Source organism: Pygoscelis adeliae, unplaced genomic scaffold, assembly GCF_000699105.1.
Source record: "Pygoscelis adeliae isolate BGI_AS28 unplaced genomic scaffold, ASM69910v1 Scaffold270, whole genome shotgun sequence".
Taxonomy (NCBI): Eukaryota; Metazoa; Chordata; class Aves; order Sphenisciformes; family Spheniscidae; genus Pygoscelis; species Pygoscelis adeliae.
In genome coordinates, this window is record NW_008823916.1 from 2,822,703 (window position 1) to 2,838,500 (window position 15,798).

General features: G+C 50.2%; 1 protein-coding gene across 1 annotated transcript in view; it reads left to right on the forward strand.

The window, feature by feature from the left end:
• Nucleotides 1–15,798, forward strand: part of COL27A1 (collagen, type XXVII, alpha 1) — a 162,211-nt gene that overhangs the window by 107,498 nt on the left and 38,915 nt on the right. Inside the window, exons 28-35 of the mRNA XM_009319352.1 lie at nt 66–119; nt 8,853–8,906; nt 9,887–9,931; nt 10,101–10,145; nt 10,363–10,416; nt 11,192–11,245; nt 13,573–13,626; nt 15,253–15,306. Coding sequence (XP_009317627.1) covers nt 66–119; nt 8,853–8,906; nt 9,887–9,931; nt 10,101–10,145; nt 10,363–10,416; nt 11,192–11,245; nt 13,573–13,626; nt 15,253–15,306 — 414 coding nt within the window. The remainder of the gene's footprint in view (nt 1–65; nt 120–8,852; nt 8,907–9,886; nt 9,932–10,100; nt 10,146–10,362; nt 10,417–11,191; nt 11,246–13,572; nt 13,627–15,252; nt 15,307–15,798) is intronic.

A 15,798-nucleotide genomic window follows, 5' to 3' on the forward strand; every position in this document is an offset into this window, starting at 1 on the left:
TGCTACCAACAGCTGCTGCCTTCCTCCTCCTCCATCTTCATTTTGTTTCCCTTTTCCCCTTTCAGGGTCCGGCAGGAGTCCGTGGTGTGCCAGGGATAAGAGGGATGAAAGGCCGCAGGGTAAGCACTTTCCACGAGCTTTTATCCCTCTCCTTTTTCAGCCATTGGAAAAGTCATCTGGCGGGTTAGTTTGGGGGTGCGAAGATGAGCAGCAGGTGGGGCAGCACCTCCACACGTTTCTGCTGTGCATAAAGACTGCGGTCATTGAAGCAAGCCTTACCAGGGATGCGAATGCAAGTGATGTGTCTGGGCAGAGGGGTGTCCCAGTGTAGAGCTTATCGTGGAAGTGGTCCAGCTTGGCTTTTCCAACCTGCAACGTCAAAACAGGGTTTACAGACAATTCTGGTGAGGATGGTGAAGATTTAGTCATCTGAAGATGTATCCGGGCTGGGGAAAAATGTGCAGGTAGAAGACCAGAAAAGGTGCCTTTGCTGCCAAGGGAGAGAGAGCAGCTGAGATGTGAACTGTTATGATTTAACCAGGGGCAGATAAAGCAGGAAATGTTATGCCATGACATAGAATTAAGAGATGAGGCAGGCAGAAATGGAGCTGACAAGGAGCCAAACAGCCTACTCTTCCCATGCCTCCCCTTTCAGTCTCGCAGGATTAATATCTTCCGGCAGCGTTCCGCAGGGTTGTGAGAAAGGTGTGTTTTGCATAGTCAGTAGATCAAATTATAAGCACGTCCTGTGTCTTTCTATGGGTTTTTCCAGCCCATAAGACAAGGCCCTGATTTTATCTGTACATATCTAAACAGTACCACACTGTTATCATGAGTGAATCCTCGCTCTGCCTGGAAAGATCAGACCCCAGCTTAATACTTGATAATGCTAGCATCACGGACAGTGCTTACAAGTACATGTTACGCTGGATAAATATTTCACAAGCACTCTGTGTCAGTTCATGTGTGGTTCTTCCTGCTCTGCTCGGGTGACAGCTGACAGCAGAATGACCTCTAGACCTGCCAAAGCTGCTTGTTTTCCTGCCTGTGACATCCAACCCATGTCCCACTGAGCTCTTCAATCTTTCTTCTTCTTCAACGGGACATTTATCGCAGGATCATCCCTGCTTTGGGTTGTTTTTCCTTGTCCAGCTGCTTTCCAAAGTATTAATAGCGAGCACACATGCATTCTGCTGAAGGCCCCAACAACAACATATTTTGCATTTCTCCCTCCAAGGATCTTATGATATCTGTTTCCATTTTTCATTTTCAAAGACATAGGCTGGAGTAAACTATATATTTTATCCACCCCCAGTCTCTGCTTTCTACTGCAACTCCTGCTTGGGGAATTTGGGACAGCCAAGGATTGCATATGTTTCCCTATACCAGAGCTAATACTCTCTTCGAATAGCTGGGACCCGCAAAAGGAAATGGAATAACCAACTAGAAAGCTTTATAACCACAGTTATGTACCCTGGAACTGCTTTAAGCTTTAAAAGCACAGCTAGAAGGACACCAGTAACATCCAAGCCCGGCAGATGCATATCAGGGTTCAGCTTTTAACTTGTGGCTGGGAAAAACAGCTTCCTTCTCTCTGTTCTCCTTGGTGGGAAGGCCCATGGATCTCATTCCCCAGCTCTGCTCTCGCAGGGTCCCCTGGAGAGCGAGGTTTCTCTGTGCTACATAGCAGCAATTAACTGAGCCGTCCATGACCATGACGGATGAGAAACTGGAGGCATTCTTTCACGGGAGGCTTTGATTGGACGGCGGAAAATATCTCAAGGTAAAACTACAGCGCAGAGCAGAACGGGAAACACCTTCTGAATGAATCCAGGCTGCTGACTGTGCGGGCTCTTGGAGAGGTGGGTCCTCCGAGGGGATCAGATATTTCTGCCAGTGCCTTTAATGTATGCAGTGGCAGAGAAGGAGTCCCAGCGCTGCCTCCTCCCAGCTGCCAGCCGGGGATGCCAGCCACATCCCCTGGCACTGAGCCTCTCTTTACGGCAGGCAGCCGCGTGCAACTGCGGTGTTTGGCTCTTGGGTTGTGCAAGATTCACTCACGTAAATCTTCGGCTCCTTACATCTGCGTTGGCCTAAAGTCCTCAACCCACAAGGAGAGTACAGCTGAGCGGGCCGTTTTCAGCTCTACTTGTACTGTCAGGAATGACGAAGGGGATATTTATTATCAGATGAGGTAAAACTAAGAGCAAAGTTGGATTCAGCTCCGAAGAGAGGAGGTTGGCTGGTACAGCAGGGACCTGCCTTTGGGTGTAGCTAGATCCAGAGAGAAGGTGCCAAACCCTCAGGAGAAATCCTGCAGGACACCAACTGCTGCCAGCACTGTCCATCCTCAAAATGACATACCACATGGTAGAGACGTTCAGCTTCATGGCCTTGCGTTGCATTTCCTCTCCAGATGTTGAGTCCAGCAGACCCTGTGCCAGCCTTTCCCCCCGGACATTTCTCCACTGAGGAAGCCCAGACTTCGAAGTGCATCCCAGCCCTGAAAACCAGAAATGCAGCAGTGGCTCTGTCCCGGCTGGCTGCAGAGCCCTGCAAAAGGTCACCCCAGGAAGTGCAGAACGTGGAGGTAGAACAGGAGGCAGTGCCCGGGGAAGAGGGGTGCATTAAGGTCTTGATCTTGCCCTAAGGACACCAGTATTGGTGAGGGGTCAGAGAGGGGTAAGCCTCTGCCAGCGGGCCCTGAGCATCTGGATCTGCTGCTGGTGCCCTGCGCTGATCCTGCCCTCAAGACCCGCTGCTGGACTGTGGCGTGGTGGTGATTTGGTGCATTTGAGCACCGCAGTGATATAATCCGTACAGAATTTGCGGACAGGCAGACGTCCTTTCTAAGATCCCCAGCAGAGAGGAGGAACTTGGGCTTTGCTCTGAAATCCTACAGATTTCAGTCAATGTGATGTGGGAAAGTCGGTATTGTAAGGACCAGCAGATCTCCTGCCTGGAGGATTTCTGGTTTGTATGTCTCTCTCTCACATTTTCCTTCCCTTCATACTGTCAGAAGATATTCCAGGCACATAGTATTCTTTGTTTGTTTAGTTTGTCCTGCTATTCCAGCTCTTGGTTTTCTCAGGATGGGGAAATGATCCCCCAACTGTAATTTCAGACATTACCCTCTGTCTATCCTAGTTTACAAAAGGGACGTAATTCAATTCAGAGTGGAAACATGAATGCAGCCTCCGCCAGATGTTTGTGGATTCCATGAGCTCTGTTTGTGGATAGTTCATTAAAGTAATTTCGCTTTTGAAGGGAATGTAAATAGCAAATATGGTTTCGATTGTAAAGAACAATGGAGACTTTTGGGGGTCTGTATTTACGTTGTGATAGCTTTTGTATTGTCAAGATATAAGTACAAATTTGAAAAAGAAAATTCTTTAAAAATTGTAACCTTCTTTTTAGTCATGACAGGGCTATTGTTCCTTCCCAAGTCTTTGTTTAGCCCATCAAACTGATACTGAACAATCTTCCACAAACGTGTTTCCCCTCTCGTCTTCCCTAAGGACAAGAAACTTGGACCTGGGAGCCCAGGCTTATTTCCCTTCATCTGTACTCAGCGTAACACTTAGACATGTGCTTAACACTCAGCTAGTGACAGCTATGCACATGTTTAAACCTAATTATTTAACCAAATCAAGGTTTAAATTTGGAGGCAGCTGATTCAGCAGGTCCCTCACCCTATCTCACTTAAATTCAAAAGCACATTTCTGTTAATCAGCTCCTCGCAGCAGGAAAACCTGCGGTCTCCAGGATCCTCTATCAAGGACATCAATATCAAAAAGCCCAGGTATTGACTGAGAATCTCTACAAAAGGTTAAATATCAACTGGAGCCATGACTTTGCAACTCAGATCATAAAGCTGCACCTGAAATTCTGCTGTAAAGTGATTTACCTTGCCCCATTCTTCTGGCCAAAGTGACTGTCAATATTTCTGGCATTTTATCCTCTCACTGGAGGGGGTGCTGGGTGCTGGCTCAGGAGACTCAGAGGAGCTTTTCAAATCCCGGAGCATATTCCTCTTTTCCACCGTGCCATTCATTTATCAAGCTCCTGCATTAACTATTGCCCAGGCAAAGCCTGCAAAGACGAGATAAGGTGTGCACACCTGCAGTGCCAGCACCCTGCCGCTCTGTGTGGGAGGGGACTGCTATCTCTCTGCCACACGGACCCGATGCTTCACAGCATCACTGCAGGAATTTGTAAATGCTAGGGATTTGTAAAGTGGTGTTATCTAAGCAAACTTGAAAATAGTTGCTTTTTCCAGGCCCAGCTGAGAAGTTGTTCATGGAGAACAGCAGAGGTATATTGGTTTGCTCCCAGGGATCTTTCTAGTTGACTGAAAAAGCATTAGAAGTGTTTGAGGAGAAGTTAGCTACAGATCTATGGCCAACGATGTCTCCCTTCAGCTTCAGTCAAGGCATCCGCTTGCTTTTCATTTGGCTGGACTATGATAGTGAAATATCAATATTTGGATAAAGGGGTAAGGAAGAAGCTTTGGATTTCTGGAAAGGAGCTACTGACTGCATGTTCATGCTGCTGCTTCTGCTATTCAGAGGCTTGTTGCTGTCTCTCTTTGAGCTCTGAGAGTCTGTTTAAACAGGGGGAAACGCAGCGCTGCTTTGCGGAAACACCTTGTCGGCTATTTAGTTCTGTTCTGGGGGAACGTTGTCTACTCCAGCAGTAGGTTATACCTCTATTGACTCACATGGCCTAGCAATAAACCTGAGGTGCAAAGCCTGGAGCTGAATTCCCCTGTGTTCATGAGCTGACGATGTTCATATCATAGCACTTTGTTTAGTCTGGAATTGCTGATAGTACTGCTCAGAATTGCATGTCTCTGAGGGAGATATTGCCTTGGCCTGTGTACTCACTGGTCGTGTGGCACTGTGACCTGCTTTGCTACCGTTGCTGGAGCCTATATTTAAAACCACTCATTATTACAAGGGGCAGAATGTGTCTGCAGGTGAGACTTGCAACGACTTAATGCTAGCTTTCTACTACATAGCTCTGTGGAGAGCTACACAGGGATAACAGGGCCCACATAAGACATTGAAACTAGAATTTAAAAAAATGCTGGGCTCTGCCCAGCCCCGAGTGTCTCGCTGCCTGCTGAGATCCAGGACCTCAGCTCAAGCGTGACTTACTGCAGCTGGAGCATCAGCATTCGGACACAGGGTCACAGAGCTGTGATTTCCTGCATAATATCAGTTTGGCTTCTCTTGCCTGACAACTCAACCAAAAAGGGAAACTCATCTGTTTAGGTAGCAATGAGTGATGACACTTGATCTTGTGCTGCAGTGGGACTGCCCCAGCACGTCCCCGCGCTGTGACTCCCTGCGTGACCCCGGGTGAGCTGTTTTGGTGATATGCGATGCCTTTGGGCTGCATGTTCATGTCCAACTGGCCTTGGTGAAACAGTTGAGCAGGTTCTCAAATGCTCCATCAGCCATGAACCTGTATCTCTCTGTGCCTTGGCTGCCCATGTGCAAAGGAGCGGACAGATCTCAATTTAACCCTCCTTTTTTTCCTGTTTACATTGTAAAGCTACTTGGAGCTCGCACTGTTTGTACAGCCCTGGCGCAGCAGGACCTCTCCTGAGCTGTGTACTGCCATATAAATACTGACATAGACTAAAGAAAAGCTTTCTTCACTGTTTCATGGGCTCCTAGAGATGCTGACACCAGTGATAAAGCCATGCCTTTCACTGCACCCTCCTTACCCCGTTCTTAGGGTGGGTCCATGCTGCATATGCCCTTAGAAGATTGTTCCCCAAGACCCCTCTCTATACACTCGTCCTGGTCCCTCTGCCCTGCCATGCTCAGGGTAGGCGTGCCTGGCTGTTCAGTTAATTTTGAAGCACTGAGGGTCCAAGGGGAGCACAGGGAGCTGCGCTCAGCCCTGCCTGCAAGGCCAAGCCGCCGGGTCTGCAGGGGGAAGGCACCGTGCTGTGCCTTGCGGCGTTTGGCATGGGATGCTCCCTGGAGAGCTGCCAGGACCTCACTCACTCATCTCTAACAGGCGTTGTCAGTAAAAGAGAGCTTTAAAGATTTAACTAATTGACTAAATGTAGCCTTTCCTGTCAGGGCGAATTAGGGGAAGCCTTTATCCTGGTTTTCGGCCCAGGAGGCTGGAGAAGATGAAGCCTGCCACATGCATTTGCAAATACGGGGTCACTTTCTCCTTCTTTAGGTCAGATGCCGATGAGATGTGTTGTGATGGGATTAGGCAGGTGACTGCTGTGAAGTGAGATTGCCCTGGCAGATCCTGCGATGCTGGTGACAGGGCTCTGCTGGAAGAAATGAGGATACCGTAAACACTTCCTCAGCCAGCCAGCCCTGCCGGGTTGGACCACTGAGAACCATAGAGGTCACTGCCCCTGCTGCACCACTGCGTGAGGGCTGAGGGCACCCAACAGCCTCCACCCAGCTCAGAGCAGCCCAGCACTGGCGAAGGGGCTGGGCAGGGCAGGGCAGGCTACAGAAGATGGTTCTGGAGGGGTCAGACGCATCCCACTTTCCTTCCCCGGCAGCATCTGTCTTGGAATGGAAAACTGTAACCTGGGCCATCACTGTTGTTTCCATGTCCCACTTGCCTCTGATTCCTGCTCCCTCCTTCTGTAATACCAGGGCTGAGCTATTGAATCCTTCCCCTCTGCACATCCTTCCCCTTCTTCACAGGCAGGTCACCCCATCGCCTCAGATAGTAAAGATGTAATTGCACGAAATACCTGAATGGCTGCTCAAAGAGGAGGGGAACAGTTTGTTTTCCAGGGAGGATGAGAAGTTGGGTGGCAGGGTGCTTTCTCAGGGTGCCAGTGCCATACACATGCCGGAACCTCCCTTCTCTTTGGGCAGCCCAGTACCCAGCTCAGGGCAGGTCTGTGTATTTTGCTGGGTTGCTGGGGGTCCCGGTCACCCCGGGCAGCTCCTCAGACCCCTCCAAGCCTTGCTCTCCCGGTAGTCCAACTTACGGTGCTGCCTGGCTTGAGCTGTCAGTAGTCCTGCTTTTAAATGACCTTCTGGTTTACGTCATTGTGCTTTGAGGTTTATAGGGACATGGATTAATAAAACTTCTGGTCTTTACTGCTGTCTGATGTAGTGGCCAGCGTGAGCCAGGGCACTTGGGGTCTAGGGCTGGTGAGAGCTGCCATTACATTAGTGTAGCAAAGCACCGACCTGTGACACACCCCATTTGGTTGTGGTGTTCCCATCTGGTGCACAGTCCTTCTCTGTCCATCCGCCCTGGAGTCAAGGCTGAGCATTCTTTTGAGCTGTGTCTTACTGGCATGCAATACAGGCTTTTGGTTATTTAATCTCTGGTACACTCAGCGGCACAGGGTTTTGCCAAGCACAGTAGAAGTTTTTGCATTATTTTATATTGACAATGTTTGTCTGCTGTAATAATTTGGCTACGTTTCCTATACATCTTCTGCTGTTACACTGCTTTTCTTTGTGAGTCTCTCTCTCTCTTTGCCTGTCATACTGGAGTTGCTTTTCTAACGCATTGGCTCCCTAGCCCTGTTGTTATTTTGGCACTCAGTTTGCATCCCGATTAAGCACATTGGCTCCTGTTTTCTCTGTTTCCGCATTGGCCTGCTCTCAGGATTCCTCTTACCACTACATTCTAGCACCACTCTGTGTTTTTATTTATTATTTATGTTGCAGTAGCGCCTAAGAGTCCCAACTGAGCTCATGGCCTGATTATGAACATGACATGCGTTAACAGAGTCTCTTGATATGCCCTTTTTTTAGTGTTTTATTTTCCCTGACCGTGGCTCTGTTTATTCTCTCTCAGTGTGACACGCTGGTGTCTGGGGTTCAAATGGTGCAGAGCGTTCAGATCTTCTGAAATTAGCTTGAAAGCTAGATCACAGTTATCCCCTCTTCAAGACCAGTGCTCTCCTCACCTAGCACCCTCTGGAAGAACAAGGACACCCCTTCCTCGAGGATGCCTGAGCTGTACCACGAGCTGTTCAATTTTAACTAACCACGTCCAGGATCGCTCACTGTCTGGATTCTTGTACGTGCCATGAGCGTTTGCAGCTGTGTGCGTGTCCCGTACACCTCCCGAGGTCCTCGTGCCTGCTGCACGCACGCGCACGCCCAGGAGCAGATGCCAGGCATAGGACCAGGCATGCCAAAGCAGGCACAGCCAGCTGCGCTCCTCCCAGCATGCATATGCATGAGCACCTGCCTGATCCTTAACAGCAGCCAGTTCTTTAAATAGCAGGTAACTGTAGCTGGACGTTTGAGTTCAGCTGTCAGCAAATACACCCTGCTCTTTGGGAGCAGTTTGGGGCCCAGGACAGCTGTGAAGGTACTGTATGGTGGGGGCTTGTGTGCCTCTCTATATATTTTGTAGCTTTATTGCCCTGACTGTGACCATGAGACAGTGTGGTATGCCAAGGGTTAAGGGCTGGGGCAGTTGGAAAAGCGGGCTTTCTAGGAAGGAAGAGGTTTGCTATCAATAAGGCTAGAAGTGCAGGTCTGTGCATTGCAAAACCCTTGTCATGTAAGCGTTGTCTGAAAATGGGCTGCTCCTGGCCTGCCTTTCTCCTCTGGCTTTGGTTTGCTGTTGGTAGTTGGTTTAACAAGAATAAAAAGTATTTTGGTGCTGTGTGCTGGTAAATGGTGAGAAATGAAGCAACAAAACTCAGAAGGTATCTTTTGAGTCCCGGGCTCCAAACTGCTGTGCTCAACCCAACCAGGTATAGGCTGGTTTAGCCAGGACTGATCTCATGGACTTTCCTGGTGGCTAAAGCGAGGGTGACTGCTGTATTTTCCAGTGAGACATATACCCTGTGTTCTTATTTTTGCCTCTCTTTTGCCTTTTTCCAGGGTGCCAGAGGGCCTGATGGACCAGTAGGAGAGCCGGGGTCACGAGGTGTCAAGGTGAATGCCAGTGGGTGGCCAGGTTGGCCAAGGCTGCTCTTAGCTGTGTTATGAAATGCCCTGGACAGGATCAAGGTCACATCCTCCTCCATGAACAGGGGGTGTTCAATCGCTCCATGAGGATCAACCAGCAGGGATCAGTCTTTCACGCAGCCGGAGTAAAATCTGTCCAACGTGGGCATCAAGGCCCTTGCTGCTGGAGTCTGAGACCCCAAATACAGAGGCACTCCACAAACATAAAAGGGCCTCTGCTAAAATAATGGGGTCCCTCACAGGAATGGGAGTAGCTTTAACTGGCAGTGAGTGCGCTTGACTGTCACATCTGAATGTAGCACAAAAATCAGAGCAATTTGACGTGACTGGTAAAATATGACATAAGGGAATACGTATCTGTTCTGATGTACTTCATGTTAATTAGATCAGGATAGGAAGAGATGTAGGGCAGGAGATGCCTGGTGCAAAGAGAGCCTGGCAGATAGCCTGCCTGAGCAGACTCTCATCCAAGGTGAACCTGCTCCACAACAGGCTTTGAGAGGGGTGCATGGGAGAGCTTCTCCCTTTGACAGCAGCCTGATGTGAGAGTCGTGTGGCAGAGTTGGACCCCTGTCCTACCATTGAATGTCACAGACCCCATCCCCCGCATGGCACACATGGGCCCTGTGAATGCAATTGGGACGGTGAATCTCCCTTATTTCACGCCCTGCCAGACAGGGCCATGCCAAGTCTCCTGAGAATCCCAGCTTCCTCCAAAGCAGTGTTTGCTCAAAAATCCTTAGGTCATGCAGCCCATTGCCCACACTCCCTGCTGGGTGGGTTGTTCCTCAGGGCAGGATGCTGGGCATTTGGCCTCTCAAAAGCTGCAGGGAACTGGAGGGGATATTTGATGCACAAAAATGCAAAAGCAGATGGGCTGGAGCAGAAGAGCATTGCCAATAGAGTTTGCGCTCTTGCCAGCATGTCTTTGTCTTTTTGCTTTGCAGGGCCGACCAGGGGAGCCAGGCAAGCTGGGGCCAGATGGGCTGCAGGTATGTCCTCTGTGAGAGCCAGTGCCTGCCAAACCTGGCAGGATGTCAAACCCCCACGGGGGTACCCACACGTACACGGTTCCCAGGGGACTGCAGCTTCTCCTGGCCAAAGCGCTGCAGCGTCTCAGCACATTCCCAGCTGCTAATTGCTGTAACTGTGTGTTCACAGGGGAAGATGGGTGAGACTGGGGAGACAGGAGCACGTGGCTTCCCAGTAAGTGTCCATCGCTTGTGCTTCCTTTCATAACCTCGGTTTCACGCAAGTCCGTAAGTTTTGGGTCCTGGTCCAGTAGGAAGAACTTGGACAGTGTCTCACACAGGGCCACCTCTCCACTCCTTTTACTGGAGTGTTTGAGATGCACGTTGCTGCAGAGAGGCATGAAAGATTGCTATGGGGGTGGAGCTGACCTTGGTGGTTTTAATTTTTCTAGGGTATCCAAGGACCTTCTGGACCTCCAGGAGCAAAAGGGGCTCCAGGCGACCCGGCAAGTGTCTCATCACTCTCTCTTCATCTGTCTTTTGTTGCACACACACAGACACTTCATTTCTTTCTCTGTCTGTCTCTTCCCCACCACTCATTCCCATTCCCAGCTTCTCTGTCCTTGCCAACTCCAGCGAGGTCAGAGATGTGAAGGACTTGGCTAGAGTCCTAGGAGGCATGAGGAAAGACAAGGTCAGACCCCTGGAAAGCAGAAGGGGGCCATGGATCAACTAGGGAGAGTGTAGGATACAGCCTGGGATGGATTTTGGAAGGGGAGAAAAGAAGGGCAAGGTTGGGTCTGGGACAGGTTCAGATGTAATGGGAGGAGTTGGTGTGGGTTGGTAGGTAGAGCAAAAGGGGGACCAGGAGGGAGGCTGATGGTGCCAGAACTGAGCCCACAGCTTTGGGGGAGGCACTGGGAGATGACAGGTGAAGACACAGGACCACCAAAGCAGGAAGAGTGGTCACCTGCTCTCTGTGTCTGTGGGGACTGACCTGGACCACGAAGGGAGAGGGTAAACCAGGCATTTTCAGGTTGCCAACTGCAGTTGTTTTAGGTGGGAGCCAGAAAGATGAAGGGCCTTCTGAACTGTGCCTGTTAAGGTGCCTCAGCACACCCATTGCTGGCTTCTCCATCTCACTGGCCGTCTCTTGCATGCTGTGTAGCTCCACTGTGATGTGGGAGGGAACTGGTGTTTTATCTTACAGGCCATGAAAGCGATGGCCCTTCAGAAATGAAAACCGTTGCATGAAAAGAGCCTTGTGTCTCTGTTTTTCAGGGTCCACAAGGACCACAGGGGCCACTGGGGCCTTTGGGAGAAATTGGGCATAAGGTAGGTGTGATCTTTGCTCCTATTTGTTTTCCCCTTGCATCAAGAGTGGCAGGACTGAGAGAGGAGTAAATGTACAGAGGTGCATCCTTCCACACCTGGGGACATGAGCAGGAAGGATTTCCCCCAAGTCTGAAAGTCAACTTCCAAAGCAAACAGTGAAAATCAGAAATTTGAGCATCATTTTCATCACAGCCCGTAGACACCCAGGTGGTAGATGTGCAGACCCATCTTCACAACAAGAGAAACATTTCAAAGCTGACCACGCTAACAAACATGTCCCAGGCATGGCTCTATGACCACACCAGGGACCACCTTTCCACACCAGGGTGCAGAGTCAGGGACAAAATACAGTAACAATTCAAACTAAAAACTGGTCTTTTCTTTCCCCCTCACTGGTGCCATTGCTGACAAGACACAGTTTTGTCAGCCAGCCTGGATTGCTATGACAGTCCCATCACAAGCAGCTGCAGCCAGTGGAGGAAGCTCAGAGAAATGCCTTTGCTGCTGACTGTGCTTTTGGGTCGCCGTTGCCATGAAGCAATGGCACAAACACACCAAAACCAAAGCAGCAGCAGCTGCCAGACAGTGCCCCGATGGAGTGCAGGAGATGCCTCCATGGTTTACCCCTAACTCATCTGCAGTCTTGGCTTGATTTCACTCCCCTTGAAGTATTATAGTCTTGGCTGTTTATACCAGTTGTGCCAGTTCCCCTGGGGTAGCTCCTTTCCATAGATCCCGAACTGTAATATAGATATGATGTTTCACTCGGTTGTGAAAACAGCAGCAAAGGTGCCTTTTAATGCAATCTACTGCAAAGTGTATGAGTCATGAAAGTTTCCATTCTCATGGCTGCTAGACTGGATGGAGCAAGCTCTTAGCGTGGTAAACCACAGTGGGGAGCTGGAAAGCTGCTACCGAGCCACTCTGGATGTTGCCAACCAAGAAAGTACAGAGCTTTATTCAAATCTATGACTCTTCCAGGAGCCTTTCTCTGCACTGGCACCTCTGGAGAAACCAAAGCAGAATTTTTGCTTTCATTGGAGCTTGAGTTTTCTCATTGCGTGACACGACCGTTTGTTCGTAAACCCAACATGCACCCTGCTCCCTTCTCTGCTTGAATCCATTTCAGCAAGCCAGGAACTGGCTTTATTCCCTGGGCAGCCAAGTGCTCCCAAGACTATGTGCTCTTTTTTCCTTTATTCCTAACTGCAAAGAGAAGGCAGATTGTTGTCCGGAAAGCAAATATCATAAGTAAATAAACCACTCAAATCCTTTAAAGACAAGCTTTGCTGTCCCATCTTTGGGCTTGTTTCACAGATTCTCCTTTCCCATGCTTCCCAGATGTAGTAGAAAATGTACAAAGATTAAAGCTCCCGATTGATCTCTGTACCAAAGGTATCTAATGAATGTGACCCCTCTATCGCAAGGCTGCACGTGGCAGCTGGACACCAAGTAACAGTTTGCAAGGTCATTCTCTCATCTTCCCCCTTTCTATCTTACTTTCCATAGTTTTCCAGGTCAGGCACTAATTTTTGTCTCTCTGAGGGAAGCCAAGCCCCTCTGACAGGGTCTATGCTCAGATAGATAGGGTCACGTTATCTCATCTGCCAGTCACTTTCTTTCAGCTAGTACAGCCTGGCAGCAGCCCTGGGCTGTGGGTTTCTGGTCCAAGCCCAGTGGTTAGCATTAGGATGTTTGCCGGCCCATTACAGCCAGAGAAAGTGGGTGATGGATGTCAAGGCTAATCTGGCAATTCACTGCACGTGCAAACCCTACGGCTGCGTTAACGCTTAAACCTAACTGAAACGAGACTGGTGGCGTGGAGAATGTGCTCATGCCAGCGGTAACGGAGAAGCATGGTTGCAGGAAGCAGGGAGCAGGGAGCAAGAGCACAGCCGAGCTCTTTTGTTATCCACTGTATCAGCCAACCTGCTGGATCCTTGTGAAGGGCTTTCAAGTCTAATTCTGGACCTTTTCCCTTCTTTCCTAACTAGTCCCAGTGCTGCTCCACGGCACGGTTAGTAACCTTAGAAAGCAGAGGGGTTGGAAGGAGTTAGAGAGAGATGTTTGGCAGAGGAGGCTGGGGGGGCTGCCGCAGGGCTGGGGAGAGGGGAGGCGTGAGAGACGAGCAGAGCCCTCCCAGGAACCAGGCACGAGGGGGTACCGGGCCTCTTTGATGCTGCGTACCCTGAGCCAGCTCCAGGGAGGTAATTACATTGCAGCCAGGGCTCCACTGTCCCAGGAGGGCTCTGCTAAAGGCATTATGTCTTTGATCTTGCTTTCTACTTGGTTACAATGGGTTTTTCATTATCTTTTTTTTTTTCCAGGGACCGCCTGGCTCAATGGGACAACCTGGCCTTGCAGGTGAACCTGGCATGAAGGTAAGAAAAACCCTTAGTGCAAATTCTCTGTCAGACCAGGGGGATAACAGCAACTTCTGCTCCTGTAGGACTGGATAACGTTGCAGATTCACCCTCCAGCAGCCAAAGCAGATGGCATATTCAACAAAAGATAAAGTTTAAAAGATAAAATCGGGTTAACTTTAAGCCCTTGGTTACAAATTCCTGAGCCCCATCCTGAGGGAGAGGCTGTCGGTGCTAGGGAGAAGCACAGTCCCAGGGGTCTTCTGCCTCAAGAGCTGTGAAGGGCCTTGGAAATGAAGCTCAACTCTTCTGCAGATCCAAAATATGGATGGAGAAGGGAGTTCTCAAGACCCAGAGATCCAGGCAGCTTCTAATTTGAAACAAGAAGAGTCTTAGGAAGGTCCCAAACTTAAAAATACCCTCAGACAAGGTCCTGCCACAGTTTCCAAGCCTTAGCTCTGTGGGGACTGAACTCCTCTAATGGTTATGGGGGAAGGGTGCTCTGCTCTAGAGCCATGAATGCACCTTCTTGTCCACGTGGAAAGGCCTATAAAAACCATCTCTTTGTTTAAATAAGATCCCTGTGCTGAGCAGCTCAGAGGGGTTTTTATTTTATCCTAACCCCCTTTCCGCTTGGTGTGAAGGTTCACTCCTGTGTGGAGAGCTTTTGAACAGACTCTATGTGGGGATTAAATGCAATTTCCTCTTTGCTGTTCTTCACTCCCCACCCCCAGCCCCATCCTTTGCCATGTTTTCCTTGGCAAATCTTCTGACACTTCACTGGAGCTACTGTGTCTTTGGCGTCCTGATGCTGCACGAGTGTTTCAGCTCCCGTGCTCCTGGCTGCCCTCCTCGGGAACAGGACACAATGATTTGCACAAACACCCCTTTACCCGCTGTCAGTGCAACACGTCCTTGGTGGGGAGTCAGAGAGTGAGAGTCCCGAGCCGCTCCTTCTCCGAAGCTGGGAGCTGCTGGGACAGGCTGGGGTTGCTCTGGGCAGTCATTGCTGCTTGCAGATCAGTTTGCTGCTTTTTCTCCTTCTGCCTCTGCATTTCCTGAGCTCTCTTCCTTGCAAAGCAGTTAGCTTGGATGGGCACACATGGGTGGTAGCTGCCCTATGGCCATTGTACCCCCAGTGCAACCTCGCAGCCTGTCGCCAAGATCCATCTGTTTGCCAGCTCCAGGCACCTTCAGTTTGTTTTGGTGCCATCAAAGATTCAGGTTCTTCTCCACCCTCCTCAGTCATGCTGGGGCTCAAAGAGCTACAGCTTTCTTCTCCCTCGCTCCGGCTGTGCCTGCCGCAGTGCTGCACTGCACCCAGCATTGCTGCTTTTCCTCCCAAGCGCCATGCCAAGGGAATATTTTCTGGCTCTGCAGCTGCAGGCAGCACAAACCACTCCTGGACGCCTGTCCTGTTGGACATCATTGCAACAGAGCCTGCGAGGTGTGCACTGGCCCTCCATGAGCAGAGGCGCTGGTGATGCCAACCTGTCCTTTGCACCCCCTTACAAACTGAAGTGAAGGTGTTTGTGTGGGAGAAGGAAATAAAAAGTCAAAATGAGGGGTGCAGTGGGAAGTGCTTCATGCTCACTCACTGTTGGTAAACAGCTTGTCTCCGTGTCTGTGGTTCCTTCTTTGTAGGGTGATCCTGGCCAGTTGGGAGTCCCTGGAGAGCAAGGCCTCGTTGGCCGAAGAGTAAGTACGGTCACCTTCTGGCAGGACTTCTCTGCTGTACCAGTTCCCCAGAGGCTCTGTTCACCTACAGCCTGGGCATGTTCTGGGCATCCCGAAACTCCTACGGCCCTTGTTTCTTCTGCGGGTGGCGGAAACACCTTCCTCACAGAGCCTGTCAGCTTGAGCTCACCAGCTTACGTGGGCCTCTCCGATGCTACAGTGCCGCTTTGCAAAGTGCTGTGACAACCTCGCGTATGAAAGGGGCAGTGTGGGAACAGACCCGTCCTGTTCCCTGGCGAGCACAGCCAGGAGGGTGCAGTCCGCACGGGGCAGGGAGATGCTGGAGCAGAAGGCGGGCATTAAGCAGGGAAACACTGGCTACACTATGCACACGTGGGAGGGAGCCAGGGACGGGATGAATGCATGGATTGAAGCCAGCGGTGGCTCTTGTCCCTTCTCAGGACTAAGGTCAGTTGTTGGAGCAGGATGGGGAAGCCTCAGGTTAAATGAATA